Here is a 16,850-nt window from a genome sequence, read left to right on the forward strand (position 1 = left end):
ACCCTCCGGTCAAGAGTCCAGAGCCCTAACCACTACTCTACACTGCTGCCCTCATCTGTGTGTTTGTGTGTAAATCTAAACAACCTACTTCTGCACTATCTTTGCGTTCGACTGGATTTACAAAGTCATTAGAAGTCATTGCCATTCATAATGTCAGCCTGGGTGCTCGCTCGGGTATTGAACCTTGAGGGGGGATGGGGGAGGGGGAAGGGGAGTTGTTGCATTTTTATTGACTTGCCTCCTGCTGGACTGTGCATCCAACCCACACATCCTTCAAAGGGAGCCTGCCTGTGTGTTCCCTTTTAAATGTTTCCCACAGGAGATGTGCCGTTTCCCTATGCTTACTATGCATTCACCACAGTTTACCATGTTTTTTTTAATATGTTTTACCATACCTCTCTGGGCTTTACAATGCTTACCTATGCTTTAACATGCTTTTCACTGTGCTTTATTAAACTTTGCCACGTATTTACTGTGGGAAACTCAGGGTAGGCTCAGTAATGGTTTTGATATGAAGAGGCTACTCACCGCTTCAAGAGCCTTCAGGCCGCTCTTGATGTGGTAAACCTCCTTCTCCAGTTCAGCCAGGCTGCGGACAATACCAGAGGGCAGCAGTGTTAGCCTGCACTGCTAATACACTCACACACACCTTCTCTATCTAGCCTTCCTGATCGGTGACACCCAGAGAATCCGGTTAAACTGAACCTTTTATATGGAACGTTCCAATTCTTCTATCATTCCATACCAATGGTGGCTACCAAGAATGATTGGTAGTAAATTGGTAATATTTGGGGTACCACTGCCCCTGTGAAAATTGGACAATAAAAGCCACCACCGTAGTCGTTGTACATCCCTAATAATGAATAACATTTTGGAGTAAGACTGAGGTGGTCTGACCACTGAAATAATTTGCGTATATTTAAAAAGGAGATGATTAGTTGTTCAGGGTTACCGTGATATTTAGTAAGTAAGGAGTGGAATTAAATTCAAAGCTAGTGACAACATAGTTTTGATAGCCAGTGTATACATTCATTATTAATGTATTCATTCCTTCAATAACAAAACAAACAAACCAGCAAAAGCAAGGCCAGTTTGAACTCACTTGACTTTGGCAGCTTCTGGTAGTCTCTGCAGGTCTTGCTGTATATTGAGGATATCAGGGTAACTCTTTTCAAAGATCATTATCAAATAGTGCAACATGGTGATATTCCTGCAGAGGAGGAACAAAACACAGTCATTCTTAAAGCAAAACCATTAGTCAAGAAAAAAACTGGCTACAGCAAAACTATCACAAAATGATTCAATACAAACTGACCCAGTGGTCAACCATGCTTTACCAAAGTTTAACCAAGCTTTCCTATGCTTTACCATGCATTCACTATGTTTCCTCTGCTTTACTACACGTTGCTATACTTTTAACATGATATACAGCAGGAAACTAGCAGACCTGGCACCTCTTAGCCCGTATCTAGACTTGTACTATTACACTGAGAGGCTAAGGACCATATATATTTTTTTACAGTCATCTAACTTAACCCCTTCAGTCTTGAAGGAGGAACTCCTTTATTGAGTATATGAGAACAGAACAACATTTTTTACATATATTTATACACTACCTCAGACTAGGACCTAGGATTCTGTGAGGTTCCAATGTGACTTAGGATGGCATATGTTAATTTACGATGCTAAGATAAGGACTGAAAGTGTTAATTAACACACAGGACATTTTGTACCTGTACACACAAATAAATCAACTGTCTCTCTGCTCTATCTCTCTCTCTGCCCACAGTGCTCTGCTCTACTGGGTGGGTCAACTCACGCTGTCTACTGTATGCCAGAGAAGGGTCTAGGTGCTGATAATAATATAATATTGGGTTCATTCAGGGTGCATCTAATAATACCAGCCCCAGAAGAGAACACATGAATCTCTGTACCTGTCTATACTGGACTTGGTGTCAGCGATTTTGTTGAGGCTGGACATCTTGAAGCCATAGGCGTTGCCTCTTTGGCCCTTGTTCATGAAGTTTCCAAACGCCAGCACCACCTCCAGCACCTGCTTCAGCCTCTTACTGCGAATGACCTCCCGTGAGGCAGTCAAGATCGCTGCGGAGGGACAGCAGAGTTTTCAGAACTTATCACAAGGATGGTACAACAAAACTAAAATAGACATCTGAGTTGATATATCTGAATTCAGTTGATATGTCTGAATTCAGTCATATCAACTCAGATGTCTATAGCAGTCATTTAACGTTGAACGAAATAGTTTCCAAATATAAAAAGACCAGTTTATCAAACCACCTACTCAACAGAGTTCAAAAGCAGGTCATATGACTGATCTGGAATCATGAATGTTAAAACATGGTTTGAAAACTAAAAAGCTGGAAAAACAGGAATGTACTCCCTCTCCCTCTCTCTCCTCTCCCTCCCACTCTCCTCCCTCCTCTCTCTCCCCCTCTCCCTCCTCTCCCTCCCACTCCTCTTACCTTCCACCTTGGGCTTAGCTTCAGCGAGACGCTCAGCAAACTTCTTCTTGAAGAACAGGGCCTGTAGCCTCTGCTGGTAGTGGTCAATCCTGGGGCGACGTGAATGGAGGGGCGAGGGAACAGAAAAATATTTAAATGGCTTTCATAGCTGAGAGAATAAGTCATTAGCACCTGCAGGCACAGTATGTTGGATAGCAAACAAACATGAACTATACAAATAAATGTCCATACCAAGTTTCATACCCCTGTTGTTGGGTATTTGGCCACCAAGGGGCCCTGATTCCCCTCCATCTTTCACATGTGATAAATATACACTACTTGTATGTATTATTATTGATAAATAAGCACAGAATGTGAAATAAAGACAAATGTCCCACTCAGTCATTCTGGAGATACAAAGAGAGAATGGACCCACATTTAATAGGAGTTGATAATGTATTGTTTGTTTGCTGCTTGAAAATGTTTCATTTAAGTTTGGCCGGGATGGGGTTAATTTCATTCCTGCCAAATCCATGTGCGGATTGTGGCTGGGTCTTGATTGACTAACTGATGGTCCATCAAGCCCCAGCCACATGGTATAAGAGACGAGCCAGATCCTTTGTTTGGAGAGTTAGTTTAGGGGAAAGGCTGACAGTAGCAGGTTGTGCTCTCACCTGATGCACTGTGAGAGCACAGCTTGAGTGTGGCATTGGTTTGTGTTTGTTTAAATCTTTTGTTTGCTTATTGTGCAAATAAAAGTGGGCATGCATGCTTAAACTGCAGCTTTCCACCTCTGGGTCTTCTTCCTGTCATTTACCAACCTTGGCCACAATGCTACCCTTTCACACAGCCATTGCAGGTTTTACTGTTTTTTATAGGTTTTTTCTTATAGATAAAGTAAAGGCTCAGTTGGACTGGCTCAAGCATTAAGCTCACAGTAAGCCCTGGAACAGGTCAAACCACAATGCAATGAGAGTCTTCTTTCCTGAGCTGTGTGGCCCTGGGCCCGGGTCTCCAGGTAGCCTCACCTGCTCATCTCGAAGAGGAAGCGGTCAGCTCTGGCCATGCGCTCAATTTCGTGCCTGTGCTCTTCCAGGAGGTCGATATCGCTCTTCTCAGGAACAAACTTCAGCAGCTGCAAGCAAGGAGAGACCAGTGAGACAATTGGAAAAATCATCCCTTTCCTTTCAAAAGAGCTGTCTCTTCACTTTGCTCATCATAAGCAGCAAGTTGGCCACTCCTGTTGCTCTAACTAACTAGATAGTGGAGTATGCTAGAATCTGTCTTGCTCATTTCACAAGATAATCCTGCAGACTCTCACAGATCTGGTGATGGGGCAGGCAAGGTTTGTACTTTATCAGAATATTAGGTAACATACAGTTCTGCCTGCAATCTGGGATTATCCACGGAGACAGGTGGGATCACTTTAAAGAAAAGTGTAGGGATTTCATACACCTCCATGCTTTTCGTGCCCCAGTTCCTTAGATAAACTTCACTAGGTGTTCTGGGATGTCAGTATCCTTCCCACAAAAGGATCCCAGGTTTTAATCACGTGCGAACGTGTGCAAGCAACTGCAGCTGCATCCACATCCATGCAGAGAACCACAGACAGACAGACTACATGAATGTCTTTTACTTTAAAAACAAACAAACCAGCTTAAATATTGCATTACCTGTTCCAGCATGTCTTTGGCAAGGTCCTCCTGCTCATCCATTTCTAAGATGGCTCTTCTGATCTCCTCGTTGGAGAGCTTCAGCCTAAGAGGGAACCAAGAACTGGAGTTAGGACACCATCACTGAGACCCTCAAACCATCACACACTGCTGCCTCAGACACTACACACACACACTCATAAAAACATAAGAACAACCAGAGGAGGCCTTTAATGCTTGTCTGGTTCCTAGTATTTTTTTTTCAAGTTGGGTCTTAAAGGCTCCCAACGATTCAGCACCAACAACATGGCTAAGTAAAACCTTACATAACCTCACAACTCTCTGTGTAAAGAAGTGTCTTCTAGCCTCTATCCTGTCTATCACCACTTAATTTCCAGCTGAGTCCTCTGGTTTCTGTGAAATGTATAAAGTATTGGTTAGGGTTAATTTTGTCTACTCCTTTAAAAGTTCAAAGACTTCAATATTTCTTATTTATATCATTCTATCAATAAATGCAGTACCTTTAACCAATCTTCATACAACTACTCAACCATTCAGTCCCCTTAATCAAAGACACATTCACAAAACCTTTTACTCCAAATGGGTGTTTTTTTCTGTTATACAATGGTGTTAATGCCACATTGGAGCACTTAGCTTTGTGAATTTTGTGACAGGGTGGCTGAGTGGTGACGTCAGACCAGAAGCAGGAACTGAAACCACAGACAGGTACTCAGTGCAAAGCGCACTGCGGCGGCTATTTTTATTAATTACCAAAAATAAACAAAATATTTGAACAAAAAGAAAACACTGCTCACAAAGTGAAAACAAAATATTTAAACAAAACAAATCTCGGACACTGAAAATAAACTAGTAACTCAGTCAGACTGGGCACCACGAACGCAGAGAGCTGCAGGCTTTTATGCTGGTGACCATCTCCCGTTTAGCAACAAATTAATCAATTAATTAAATTGGGAGATGGCCACCTTCTGCACAAGTTTTGGTTTTGGAGTTCTCCCAAACAATAACAGAAACTTGTCTTTTTCACCATCACATTTAAAAACATCATAATAATAATAATAATAATAATAATAATAATAATAATACTAATAATAATAATACAAAACATACTGTATATACAAACAGAGCTTTGTCCTGCCTCCTCTAATGGTGTGCAGGGCCCTCTCCTGCTGCCCTGCTACACACCCATTCAAAACAAGCAATTACTTATGCAATCACGAGAAATAGGGAAGAACATAATAAATACAATATTGTAAAACTAAAACCACTGGTAAAAAACACAACTATTTTCACAACCCATGCTCATTAACAGGGATGCTAGTTTTATGCAATAAAAAAAATGAAATTCTCCGACAAAAAAAAAGAAAAATCTGCATTATTCTGTGAGTAAAATAAAAGGGCTAAAATGAGTTTTCCCTGCCACATTATAAGACACACAGACAGTACTACTGGGTAACAGTTAACATAGAAAGTATTTATTGTTGTTCTTGTTACACTTGTTGTGTCTCTTTATGTTGTATTTTAGTTTAATTATTCTTGAACTGTAATCTTGTATTACAGTGTAACATGTGTAAGTCACTTTGGATAAATGCATCTGTTAAATAAATAAATAAATAAAATAAAAAATGGTTACACTTTCAAATTCTAAGCAAGTTAGAAGCTTACCAGCACAATTAATAAATAAAACAAACATACTTTTTTACTTCAAATATTACAAATAGTTCCCTGTTGTAAAGAATATATATATATATATATATATATATATATATATATATATATATATATATATATATATATATATATATATATATATTCATGTTAGTTGAACTCCGAGTTAGTCTTCATCATCCGGGCGGCTATTGTTAAAATAGAGCTGCAGCATTCCAGCTACAATTGGTCTGACTTTGCAATGGCACCACCTTCCTAATGTGTTTGCTGAAAAAATCTCTACCTGCCGGTTAATTCACTTTGTACAGAGGAATGTCAGCTTTTACACACATTTTGACAAAATCTGAAACAGTTTCCCGCTGTTCTTTGGCAGTTGTAAGACACTGAAATTATCCAAACACAGTGGTCTGTTTCAGTGTTTGATGGCCCTCCTGTTTCGGCCTCATCTTGTTTACGTTTCCTTGCATTCAATTTATGTGTTCTACAATGGTCTGCCTACGAGTGTAACACCACATTACCATCGATGTGAAATTCATCCTTGCCAAACTCGTTGACTCAATCTTTAGGAATTATTTTTATTGTTTTCAACATCTTTGAACAGCTCTGAATACAGCGCTTTAAACAGTTGTAGATTTCACTTTAAATATAAAATTATATAAGGAACTTGCATTCTCCAACTTTTTGTAAGCTAAAGTCAAATTAGGCAAATTATTAGTTCAATTAAGGTTATGGAGTAATGGAGAGCTTGGTTGGAACAAAAACCAGCAGGACAGTGGGTCCCCAGGACCAGGGTTGAGAACCACTGAGCTACTGCACGCAGGCAATAAACATGTCCATTACAAATATCATATGGGAGATACTGAAATTGAAGAAGGAATCTATGAAAAAGATCATGGCGTTTATGTTGACTCAGAAATGTCTTTATCTATGCAATGAGAGGAAGCTATAAAAAAGGCCAACAAAATGCTCGGGTATATTGTGAAAAGTGTTGAATTTAAATCAAGGGAAGTAATGTTAAAACTTTAGAATGCATTACTAAGACCTCATCTAGAATAGTGTGTTCAGTTCTGGTCACCTCGTTACAAAAAGGATATTGCTGCTCTAGAAAGAGTGCAAAGAGAAGCGACCAGAATTATCCCGGGTTTAAAAGGCATGTCATATGCAGACAGGCAAAAATAAATGAATCTATTCAGTCTTGAACAAAGAAGACTACGCTGCGATCTGATTCAAGCATTCAAAATTTTAAAAGGTATTGACAATGTCGACCCAAGGGACTTTTTCGACCTGAAAAAAGAAACAAGGACCAGGGGTCACAAATGGAGATTAGATAAATGGGCATTCAGAACAGAAAATAGGAGGCACTTTTTTACACAGAGAATTGTGGAAGTCAGGAACCAACTCCCCAGTAATGTTGTTGAAGCCAACACCCTGGGATCCTTCAAGAAGCTGCTTGATGAGATTCTGGGATCAATAAGCTACTAACAACCAAACGAGCAAGATGGGCCGAATGGCCTCCTCTCGTTTGCAAACTTTCTTATGTTCTTAAATAGACAAGGGAGTTTTTTGCCTTCTAGATTTTGTCGTATGCTATTTGAGGGTCTACATATTTACCTGTAGAAATGTCAGAAGTACAGTACTACACCTTCAAGGAAGTTGTATTCTGTAATTTAAAAATCAAATACAGTGAAACCCACCTAACAATATAAAGTGACTTATGGCCCTTTTAAAAAATGGTTTTAATAATAATTCTTAAAAACTGCCAATTGGTACAATCAATGTGCATCCTCGTTTGGAGTGTATACCTGCCAGGTACAGTACATACTTGGACAGCAGGATGATGCAGTTCTGGGCTCGCCGCCCGTCAATGACGGACAGCTCCTTGACCTTCCGGGTGGTCAGGTAGAGGTCATCCATGGAGCCCGTCTCCTTTTGCTGGAAAAACACAGGAGAGCGATCAGAGTGAGCAACTGGTGTGGGGCCAAGAGCAATCTGAGGACACAGAGCTCAGCCAGCAGCAGGAGCGCTAAACTAGCCAGAACTTCGCAGCAGAGTCAGAAATCTAAGGTAACACTATAAGAAACTAAGTCAAGTAGACAAATGTTTCGGCTAGTGTCTTCTTTAGTGTACACTGTGTACAATGAAGAATGCACTAGGGGAAAGAAAACATGCCTTAGTTTCTTATAGTTTTAATCTAGGAAAGCTCAACAGACATGGTTTGATGACTTGTTGTGTAACTAATTATAAAGTCTGCAAATAATATATGCAAAGACACATTACATTCAGTGATGTGCTTCGTTAAATTTTCATGGATAGAAAGGAGAACGTTTCAAGTTTAGAATTTATTACAGTTCTAATATAATTAAGGTTCGTCATCTTGTTTTTTTTATTCAAATCATTTCTTTTTTATATAATACCCCAATATTATACAAATCAATAGTCATTTTACAAATCACCAGAAAAAAATATAATATTGGTTAGACTACAATACTGTAAAACAGGAAATGTCTGCAGCAACCTAATTTTGTGGATGTTCCACTATGGATGTATTTACGAAACAAATGTTTGCGTACACAAGGTATACATATTCTGTGTATAAACTCAATGTAGTATTTATGATCATTTTGAGGCATTTTTATTTTGCAGACATTTAATGAACATAAATTTTTGCTCACAAACTTTACATGTTTTAAAGAGTATAAGTAGACTATTTGACACTTCTCTGGCCTCTTTGTATGTCATCCACATAGGCCTATAGTACATGCACAATTTCGTCATATAATGGGAACACATTTTGTTCATGAAAACCCCAACCTGATTCCATCATACGCTGTGGGACAAACAATAAGCTTTCATAATATACTGTACATCACTGATGATGACATTCGCTGAAATGTCTCTCTCCCTATGAATTATTTAAACACAATCAGAAGGTAAAACCTAGAAGAAGTGTGGGCAGCAGTGTGGAGTAGTGGTTAGGGCTCTGGACTCTTGACTGGAGGGTCGTGGGTTCAATCCCCGGTGGGGACACTGCTGCTGTACCCTTGAGCAAGGTACTTTACCTAGATTGCTCCAGTAAAAACCCAACTATATAAATGGGTAATTGTATGTAAAAATAATGTGATATCTTGTAACAATTGTAAGTCGCCCTGGATAAGGGCGTCAGCTAAGAAATAAATAAGAAGAAACTAAGGGCTAGATTCCCAAACCTATTTACTACAAATCGTCAGAAAGGAAAAACTCACCCAATAAAGTTTATCAAACCAGAAATAAACAACTAATTTAGGGGCTTGCGTGTAGTCCTAAGTTGCTGGAAGTTTTTTTTTGTGTGTTTTTCTCCCTTCATTTACTACTGAATATTTCAGATTGTTCACTGTCACGCAGTACAATGGGGTCAAGATGGGGTCAGCAGGAAAGATGAACTCCACGGCCAGACTGGCGGTATGATGCAATTCACTTACCTGTCTGAAGGAGGAGTTAGTGAGCAGGTCCTGCCCAGGCAGTCGCAGGCAAATAGAAAAAAAAAATTAAAAGAACATGCAGAATTATTACCTCAAGCAGAAGACATGCCATTAGCAGGAGTTCAACTGTCTGTAAGGAGATGCTAGTAATGCTCTCTGCATATTAAAGCATGCCACAGTTTTGCAGCAACTACTGAAGCCATTCAAATGAGAAAGACCTTGTGATGCTAAATCATCAGTCAACTTAAAAATCAATCTGGTACATGTATATGACAAAGTTAGACGGTTAAGATACAGATGAGTTTTGGCAAAGTGAATATCCCAAATGTTAAATATTATTCAGAATGTAAACATTTGCATTATTACCATGTTTACTTTTAAATGGGTATAGTAGTAACTTGTATTACTGTATTATGTCATGTGAAAAGCTCTTTTAGCTCAGATAAATGTTGTTTATTCTGATGAAAGTATTTTATTTAGCTCCAATATACAACTTGTACTAAACGTCTTGGAAAACCCCACCAAAACTACAAAACGGAGCCCATGCAGGGTTTCAATGCATTGCTGTTTCAGAAGCACAAGAATCTCCAGGCGAGTTCATGCATGGTAATGAATGAGCGGTAGAGCAATAGGACACAGAACAGAGGTGCTTCACTGGTCCAGTCTAGATTAATAATAATGTCTCCTGAACTATAAGTTTAGGGTAGTTCTTTAAATCATTACTTATGTACCAGTCAAATAACTAAATATGAAAAACAATAACCTAATATTAAAGGAACAATTACCCTACCACAAACTCATCATTGTTTTAGGATTTAGAGAAAAAAAAAAAATGTTTGCACCCTTATCCTAACTTGTATTCACACGTTCACGCAGCTTCTAAAGCTAGTGTCATATTTAGAACTAGCTTTTGCTTTTCTGTCAGTTGCTATTGCAACACCTGCTTTTACCTGTTGTCTCTGATACGCTGAGAACATCTTCTCAAAGTCCTCAAGATCTAGAACCTTGAAGGCCTGCATGTCATCAATCTCGTGCCAGATGGTTCCGTTGATCTTGTTCTGAAAGGAGAAGACACAGAAGGCACAGTTATGGTACCATGGTAATAGTTCCTGGAGCGTGTGCTTTCCCTGTATCAGCCTGAGCTTTCAACTGGTTCAAAATGCTGCAGCCAGAGTGCTTACTCGCACACGTCGTTCACAACATATTACTCTGGTTCTTAAATCACAGCACTGGCTTCCTGTTAAATCCAGGATTGATTTTAAAATTCTGCTTACTACTTATAAGACCCTTCATGATTTTTGGGCCTTTATATTTACAGGAACTGTTGGTACCTAGTCACACCTTGAGTCCCAAGTCATATCAGGAATGCTGGCAGTCAGTTCTTTTAGATCACAACATATTTGTTTGAGTTAGCTTATTTTTTCAGTTGGATTGATTGTTTTTTGTATTATTATTGTATTATAGCAGCCAGGGCTGACAGACATACAGACTTACAGTGGGCTTTTTTACTGTTAAAAAAATAGAAACTATAAAATACATTATACTATAAGCTAGTTTTATGTATTTATATTTATTTAGGTCTTATTTACTGCATGTGGTCATACATGGACACATTTGCAGGCTGGATCATTTGCTTCGTTGGTCTGAAGCTTGTGCTATTTTTAACAGTAGACGATAGTCAGAATTCCCTCCCGAATGTCTGTAGACAGTTGATTTCATACTTCTATTTTTACAAGGTTCGTCTGAGAAAAAAACATCTAATTCTGCAGTACTGTGTGGCAAAGCCAACATATTCATGGCAAACTTGGCAAGTGTAGGAAAATGTGGCTCTCTGCTAGGTGTAGACAAGATTGCAATTTTGTGCCAGTATTCATCAGCCGCCAGATCCCATCTAACATCCCTCAAGTCAGTCACTTGGTACTGCATACATTCCATTTCTAGGCTATGCAGCATATTTCCAAGAACAATCTGTGGGAAAAGCATTGCAAGCTGGACGATGTCTCCCGAGCTCGCTGTGCTTTGGCTACTTACTTGGTTGAAGAACGCATACTAATTTCAGCACAGTATTGTTAATTGGCATTCTTCTTTTCTCACTGCCATCACATAAGGTGTAGGCATATGTCATTTGAGCTGATTGGGAAAGTCTCAAAGCAGTAACAAATATACCATCCTTTATTTCAATCCAAAATCACCGATTTTATTTTTTGTTATTTTCAGGGTTACGGACAGTGTTAAAAAGTGACTTGTTTTACTGACTGTCCCTAAATGTACTGACGGTTGGCAACCTTGTTGAGGAAACACAGCAAAGTTTCTGTACATAAACATTTGTGTACATTTTTATTCATTTAAGGTTGTCTGTATTAAATAAAATAGTATAACCTCAGTCATATACCGTATTTACTTGAATTTAAGTCGCACTTTTGTAGCCAAAGTAAAAGTTAAAATTTGGGGGGAGCGACTTGGATTCAAGGTTTTTAGTTTGGGTAGCAAATTACATTTGCGCATGCCAATTATTCTGGTGCGCTTGAACAAGTACACTGTACCGGTATATTAAAATGGCTGCACAGCGAACTTCATGAACATTTGTTAATGCAGCTTTTAAAAGAAAAGTAATTTTGTTCGCTGAAGAAAAGAGAAACTGTGACATCTGAGATGTGTCAGAAGAAGGAGATGCAATCAAAAGGCTATGTAATACTATAATATTACCAGTATAGTACTTGTTGAAATGATCAATAAGGGTCCAGCTTCAAAATGAACAATCATTTATTTATATATCTTTCTTTCTCTGTCTGGAGGAGCACAAGAAACAGGAACACTAAGGTATGTACTGCTTCATGGTGGATTCTCCATCACTCTCTGATTCTCTAACTTACTCACTGTTATTATGGTCTGTGCCTGGTTTAACTACGGGAACCCCACTAGTGTAAACTCCAAAGTCCTAACTCAAACCTAAAATGAACTACGCATTTCTGTCTTGCACTAATTTTGCTTGCAAACATGACAGAGTCACGTTGGCCAAATTAAACAAACGAGGGCAATAAAGCAGACTGAAATAAAGTTGAAGGTAATTTACCCTTTCCCAGCACCATAAACTGCAATGACTGTCGTTCAATACTGAAAGTACTGTACTGTACATATTTTATTTTCCCATTTGCATTTGTAATATATTAGGTGACGTACTCTGATGCTTTAATGTACAGTACACCTAGAAATTAAGAAGTAATTTAACTGTTAATTATTGTGTTTTTTTCATTACGAGTTAAATGTGACTTGCATTCAGGCGTTCAGAAGTTTTTTCATTCGGCCATTTCATCTTGTTGTTAGGAGTGGAGGTGAAGGGCGTTCCTTTGAAAAGGGACAGGACTGACAGTGATGTGAACCAATCACATGACAGATGAAGACTATTGCCCGATGATATTAGGATGTCAGGGCAACAGTTCAATCTGTTCTTCCTCCTATGAGGTTTTAACCAATCGCAAGCCAGAATTTCCAACCACTGACTATAGCCCTCCTCTCCAGTCCATATTTACTATCTGTATATATGTGTGTGTGTGTGTGTGTTAACATGTGATCAATACGTATACTATAAAATACACATGTGTAAAGGTATATTCCTTATAGTCAAGAAATACATAATATAGTTAGCAAGGAGTGCCACCATGAAGAGAAAAAAAAACATAACACCTGCTTTCCATCCATTAGATAAAGCTCCACAGCTGCTAATTGGAACAGAGCAATTCGCCCGGTCATTCTGGATTTGAATGCATGATAGGTTCCAAAATAGGAATATGTAAAACTTATTCAATGCTAGATCTCTCAATACTGTATAAATAGCATTATTTATAACACAATTTCTGTGACATTTATAGATGTATTATTAAGGATTTACATGTGATCACTATCAAGACAACTTTTGCCCACAACTGATTATGTAATTATGTAAAGTAACAAGCAACTGAGAATGTTAGTCACCTAAACCTTTGGCTAAACTGTTAGGTGCAAATGCTCTTTGTTTGGAAGACCTTGATAAACCTGCACCAATTTTACAATGTTTTTACAAATACTGTACTGTTCTTCAAGGTTTATAAAGTAAAAACAATGCAGCAACCCTCCATGGCACGCTGTGCATACAAGCCCATATTTGATATGTATTACCATGCTGTCAGATGGATCTTTTATCATGTAACATTTGATACCATGATTAGTGTACAGTTACATAAATAATTTGTCTCCTAGGAAAAGTGAAAATGACCATTACCAGCTTAAGGAATGGAAACTGTATGTGCAACAGGAGGTTAAGAAAATAAGTCACCCTCCTGTACAAAGCAGTGTTTATAAGCTGAGGCCTTCCAAGCTCGGTTGCCATGGTACCCGAGAATCCAGTGATGATCAGTCCCCAGCTCTACTCACTCCACAAGAGCCACAGATATTATTCTTTAGCATTTCTTAGTTAGCGTGGGTGAGAGACACTGTGTCATGTTGTTTTCCTGGAAACTCTTGTCTTTCAAATCAAAGCAACACCTTGTTAATCCACACTTTCATGTTAGTCTTTCTGGGGGAAAGAGTTTCAAAAGCACTGCTGCTAGAGGGCGGATAAACAAAGCTATGAATGGTTGGAAATATCATGTAGGCACAAGCACTAGGGAGCAGGTTGACAAATGGATTGAGTTCTTTAATGTGGAACCGTGCCCCTGCTGTAAGTCTGGAAAAATATGACTGAAACCTTGTTAACTCATTATAAGATCATTATTTTCTTTTACTTTCATTTTAATTCTTGCATTTCTGAGTTGTCCTGTGTACCCCCAGGTGTAGGTGTACCCCCAGCACTGACTACAGCACTGCAGAGACACACAATCTCTTTGACTGAGAAAGAGGTCTTTCCAGGCTATTAAAACCGTGTCCAAGTTTTGCACACATTTCATGGGCTATGCGGTTCTTTGGCTCTGTCGTTGCCCTCAATATCACTCCTCTTGCCAAGAACATATCAGGATGGGATGGAACAACAGTGAACTGCACTCCGGTACAGCAGAATGTGCCTCTGACCAGATAGATAAAAACCCTCCCAATGCCTCACTCTATTATGTAGGATAAGACTGCAGAAAATTGAGTAAAGGTATTAGTAAGGTATATTAATCTAAAGTATTTTACAATGTGAAGCTTTATTTGAGCCTCATAAAACAGGGCATGCCTTTACCTGATGTACTCCTAACTAAATGTATCCATATGTTTAAACCCAAAATCAGTGTATGTGTTTATTTTATCACTTGTCTGTCACTTTTATTGTAATTTATAAATTAATTAATCACTGCCATACATAGCACTCCGTTCTGCCTAAATGTCTTTCTATAATCCATGGCTTAAAATTTGTCTCAGGCTTCCTTTACATTGGTTTTCCATGATTTATAATAAACATCTTAAGACTTTTAAACACAATGTTTCTTTCTCCAAAAACTCCCTGGATTTGTGGCTGCTTAGTCAATTAGTGAATTACCCGCTAATAAGGACAGTTCAGTAGACCGCTACTACAGTGGGTAGTGCTGTGATGGTATGGAATGGGTTAGCTAGTCGTGTTTTAGATGCCGAATCAACTTGACAAAGTTTTAAGATCAACCAGTGCTGAGTGGCCTCTTCCAGTACTAATATGTTTCACAGAGTTTATTATGGAGCTTTGAAGCTTCCCCTGGAATATGCTAACACACCACCTGCCCTGCACACTCACTCACCTCTCCTAGCTTGGACCAGTTGAAGGACTTGAGGGGGTGTGATGGCTGGGGGATGCACTTCTTCCTCAGGCTGGTGGTGTTGTTGAAGGCAGGGGGTCCGGGGGATGGCGGGACCCCAGTGCAGAAGAAGGGAGGAGCCCCAGGGGGAGGGGGTGGTCCCCCGGGAAGGGGTGGGGGAGGAGGGGGAGGGGGTGGACTGGAGAAAGGCATGGGGGGCGGGGGAGGTGGGAATCCTCCCATCATGGGAGGGGGAGGCAGGGCTAAGGGGTCACCAGGGGGAGGAGGGGGAGGAGGGAAGAGGATGGTGCCGCCCTGCCGGAAGAGAAAAGAACGAGAAGTCAAGTTTAATGGTAACAAGTTAAAGTAAATGGCAGGAATTCAAACAAAATAGAAGTACCCCCCACCCACACGCACACACACTTACAAACTCACAAACCCACCCACATACACACTCACACACACACACACGCAAACACACACACAACCCCCCCCCACACACACGCTTACAAACTCACACACAACCCCACACACGCACACGCACACACACGCACACACACACGCACGCACACACACACACATCCACGTTCACTCACACACAGCTCTCACCGCTAGCTCGTTGATTCTGGATGCCAGGTCCACCACCTGCTCTCGGGCGTGCTTCAGCTCCACAGACTCCTTCTGCAGCTTGTCCTTCATCTTGTTGAGGGTTTTCATCATGTCGTCCTTCTCCTGCGTTTTGGTCTCGCACTCCCGCTCCTTCTTCTCCAGACGGGCCAGCAGCTCCGCGTGTTCTGGGAGGCGAGAGGGGACGACGAGAGGCGGTCAGACTTTTCAAAGAACTATTAAAAACTCAGAAGTGATACATTTGGAAATACTAACATAAACACAATAAATTCAATGTCAATGCTGAAATTAGTTTTGATTCACATACGTATATCACTGGGTGACGTGTGATCTCCACCCTCAAGATGGAAAGTGTGAAGGATCTCTTAAAGGTCCCATTAAGAGGAATGTGTGTATGCTGATTTTGCATGTATTAAACATTAACTATAGTAAGATGTGAAAGACGCTAGTCCAAACGTTTGTCATTTAATCTATTACATTTCTTTAAGCATTTCTAAAGAGCAGGGCCATATTACCACACAAATGTTTGGCTATTCCTTTTTCCTGCCGAATTGCTGCTGCACAGCCAGCAGTGACTGGGAACAATATGCACAAAGACAAGCAGTATCTGTAATTACCTTTTCTGAATTTTTCTGCTTGGTCTCTCCATTGCTTCACTTCGTTTTCATTAACTAACCTGGAAGGAAATTGAAAGTGTGTTAAACATGTTCTAGTGAAAAGCTGCACACTTGAAAGCCAATGATCTTCCATGGCAAATTCTGGGCAGTGGCACTACTCATGATAATGAGGAGCAAGGGGCAGTTTTCTGATATCCAGATAAAAAACACAGTTTAATCAATCTGCTGTTGTTTTTAGTTCAGACTTCAAACAGAAATGTTTTCTATTTAAAATGGCATTTACAAGAGCATATTAAAAGATCTGCCACATGCAGCATACTTGGTGATCTACATCATCACTCTGCTCCAAAGCACACAGTGTGTACAATGCTGTGGAAGCCAGCCCCCATCACTGTGCTCTCAAACTGAACCTCAAGCCATAACTGAAAGTAATTAAAACAAGATTCCAGTTCAAATGAAATGCCTTCTTGGTACATTTTAAAAGTCATATTGTTTCATTTAAATTATTTTCTGTGTCATAAAAAAACAGACAAAAACAACAGACAAATGTAACCACAAATCTTGTCCCGACAATAAAACCAATTAAAATAAAATATTCATTTGAATTTGAGTTCCTGTTCATTGTATT

General features: G+C 39.6%; 1 protein-coding gene across 4 annotated transcripts in view; it reads right to left on the reverse strand.

Moving 5' to 3' along the window:
- LOC117402611 (disheveled-associated activator of morphogenesis 2-like) overlaps positions 1-16,850 on the reverse strand; it is a 119,841-nt gene that overhangs the window by 17,265 nt on the left and 85,726 nt on the right. For 3 of the 4 annotated variants that reach the window (XM_059024559.1, XM_034003940.3, XM_034003939.2), the window contains 12 exons: positions 16,223-16,281; positions 15,588-15,772; positions 14,982-15,293; positions 10,209-10,316; positions 9,259-9,288; positions 7,623-7,732; positions 4,136-4,220; positions 3,491-3,597; positions 2,484-2,572; positions 1,935-2,103; positions 1,103-1,210; positions 529-589 (listed from right to left, as the gene is read on the reverse strand). In XM_059024559.1, coding sequence (XP_058880542.1) covers positions 529-589; positions 1,103-1,210; positions 1,935-2,103; positions 2,484-2,572; positions 3,491-3,597; positions 4,136-4,220; positions 7,623-7,732; positions 9,259-9,288; positions 10,209-10,316; positions 14,982-15,293; positions 15,588-15,772; positions 16,223-16,281 — 1,423 coding nt within the window. The remainder of the gene's footprint in view (positions 1-528; positions 590-1,102; positions 1,211-1,934; positions 2,104-2,483; positions 2,573-3,490; positions 3,598-4,135; positions 4,221-7,622; positions 7,733-9,258; positions 9,289-10,208; positions 10,317-14,981; positions 15,294-15,587; positions 15,773-16,222; positions 16,282-16,850) is intronic. The other variant, XM_034003941.3, reaches the window with a different exon arrangement.

Source organism: Acipenser ruthenus, chromosome 5 (genome assembly GCF_902713425.1).
Source record: "Acipenser ruthenus chromosome 5, fAciRut3.2 maternal haplotype, whole genome shotgun sequence".
Classification (NCBI taxonomy): domain Eukaryota; kingdom Metazoa; phylum Chordata; class Actinopteri; order Acipenseriformes; family Acipenseridae; genus Acipenser; species Acipenser ruthenus.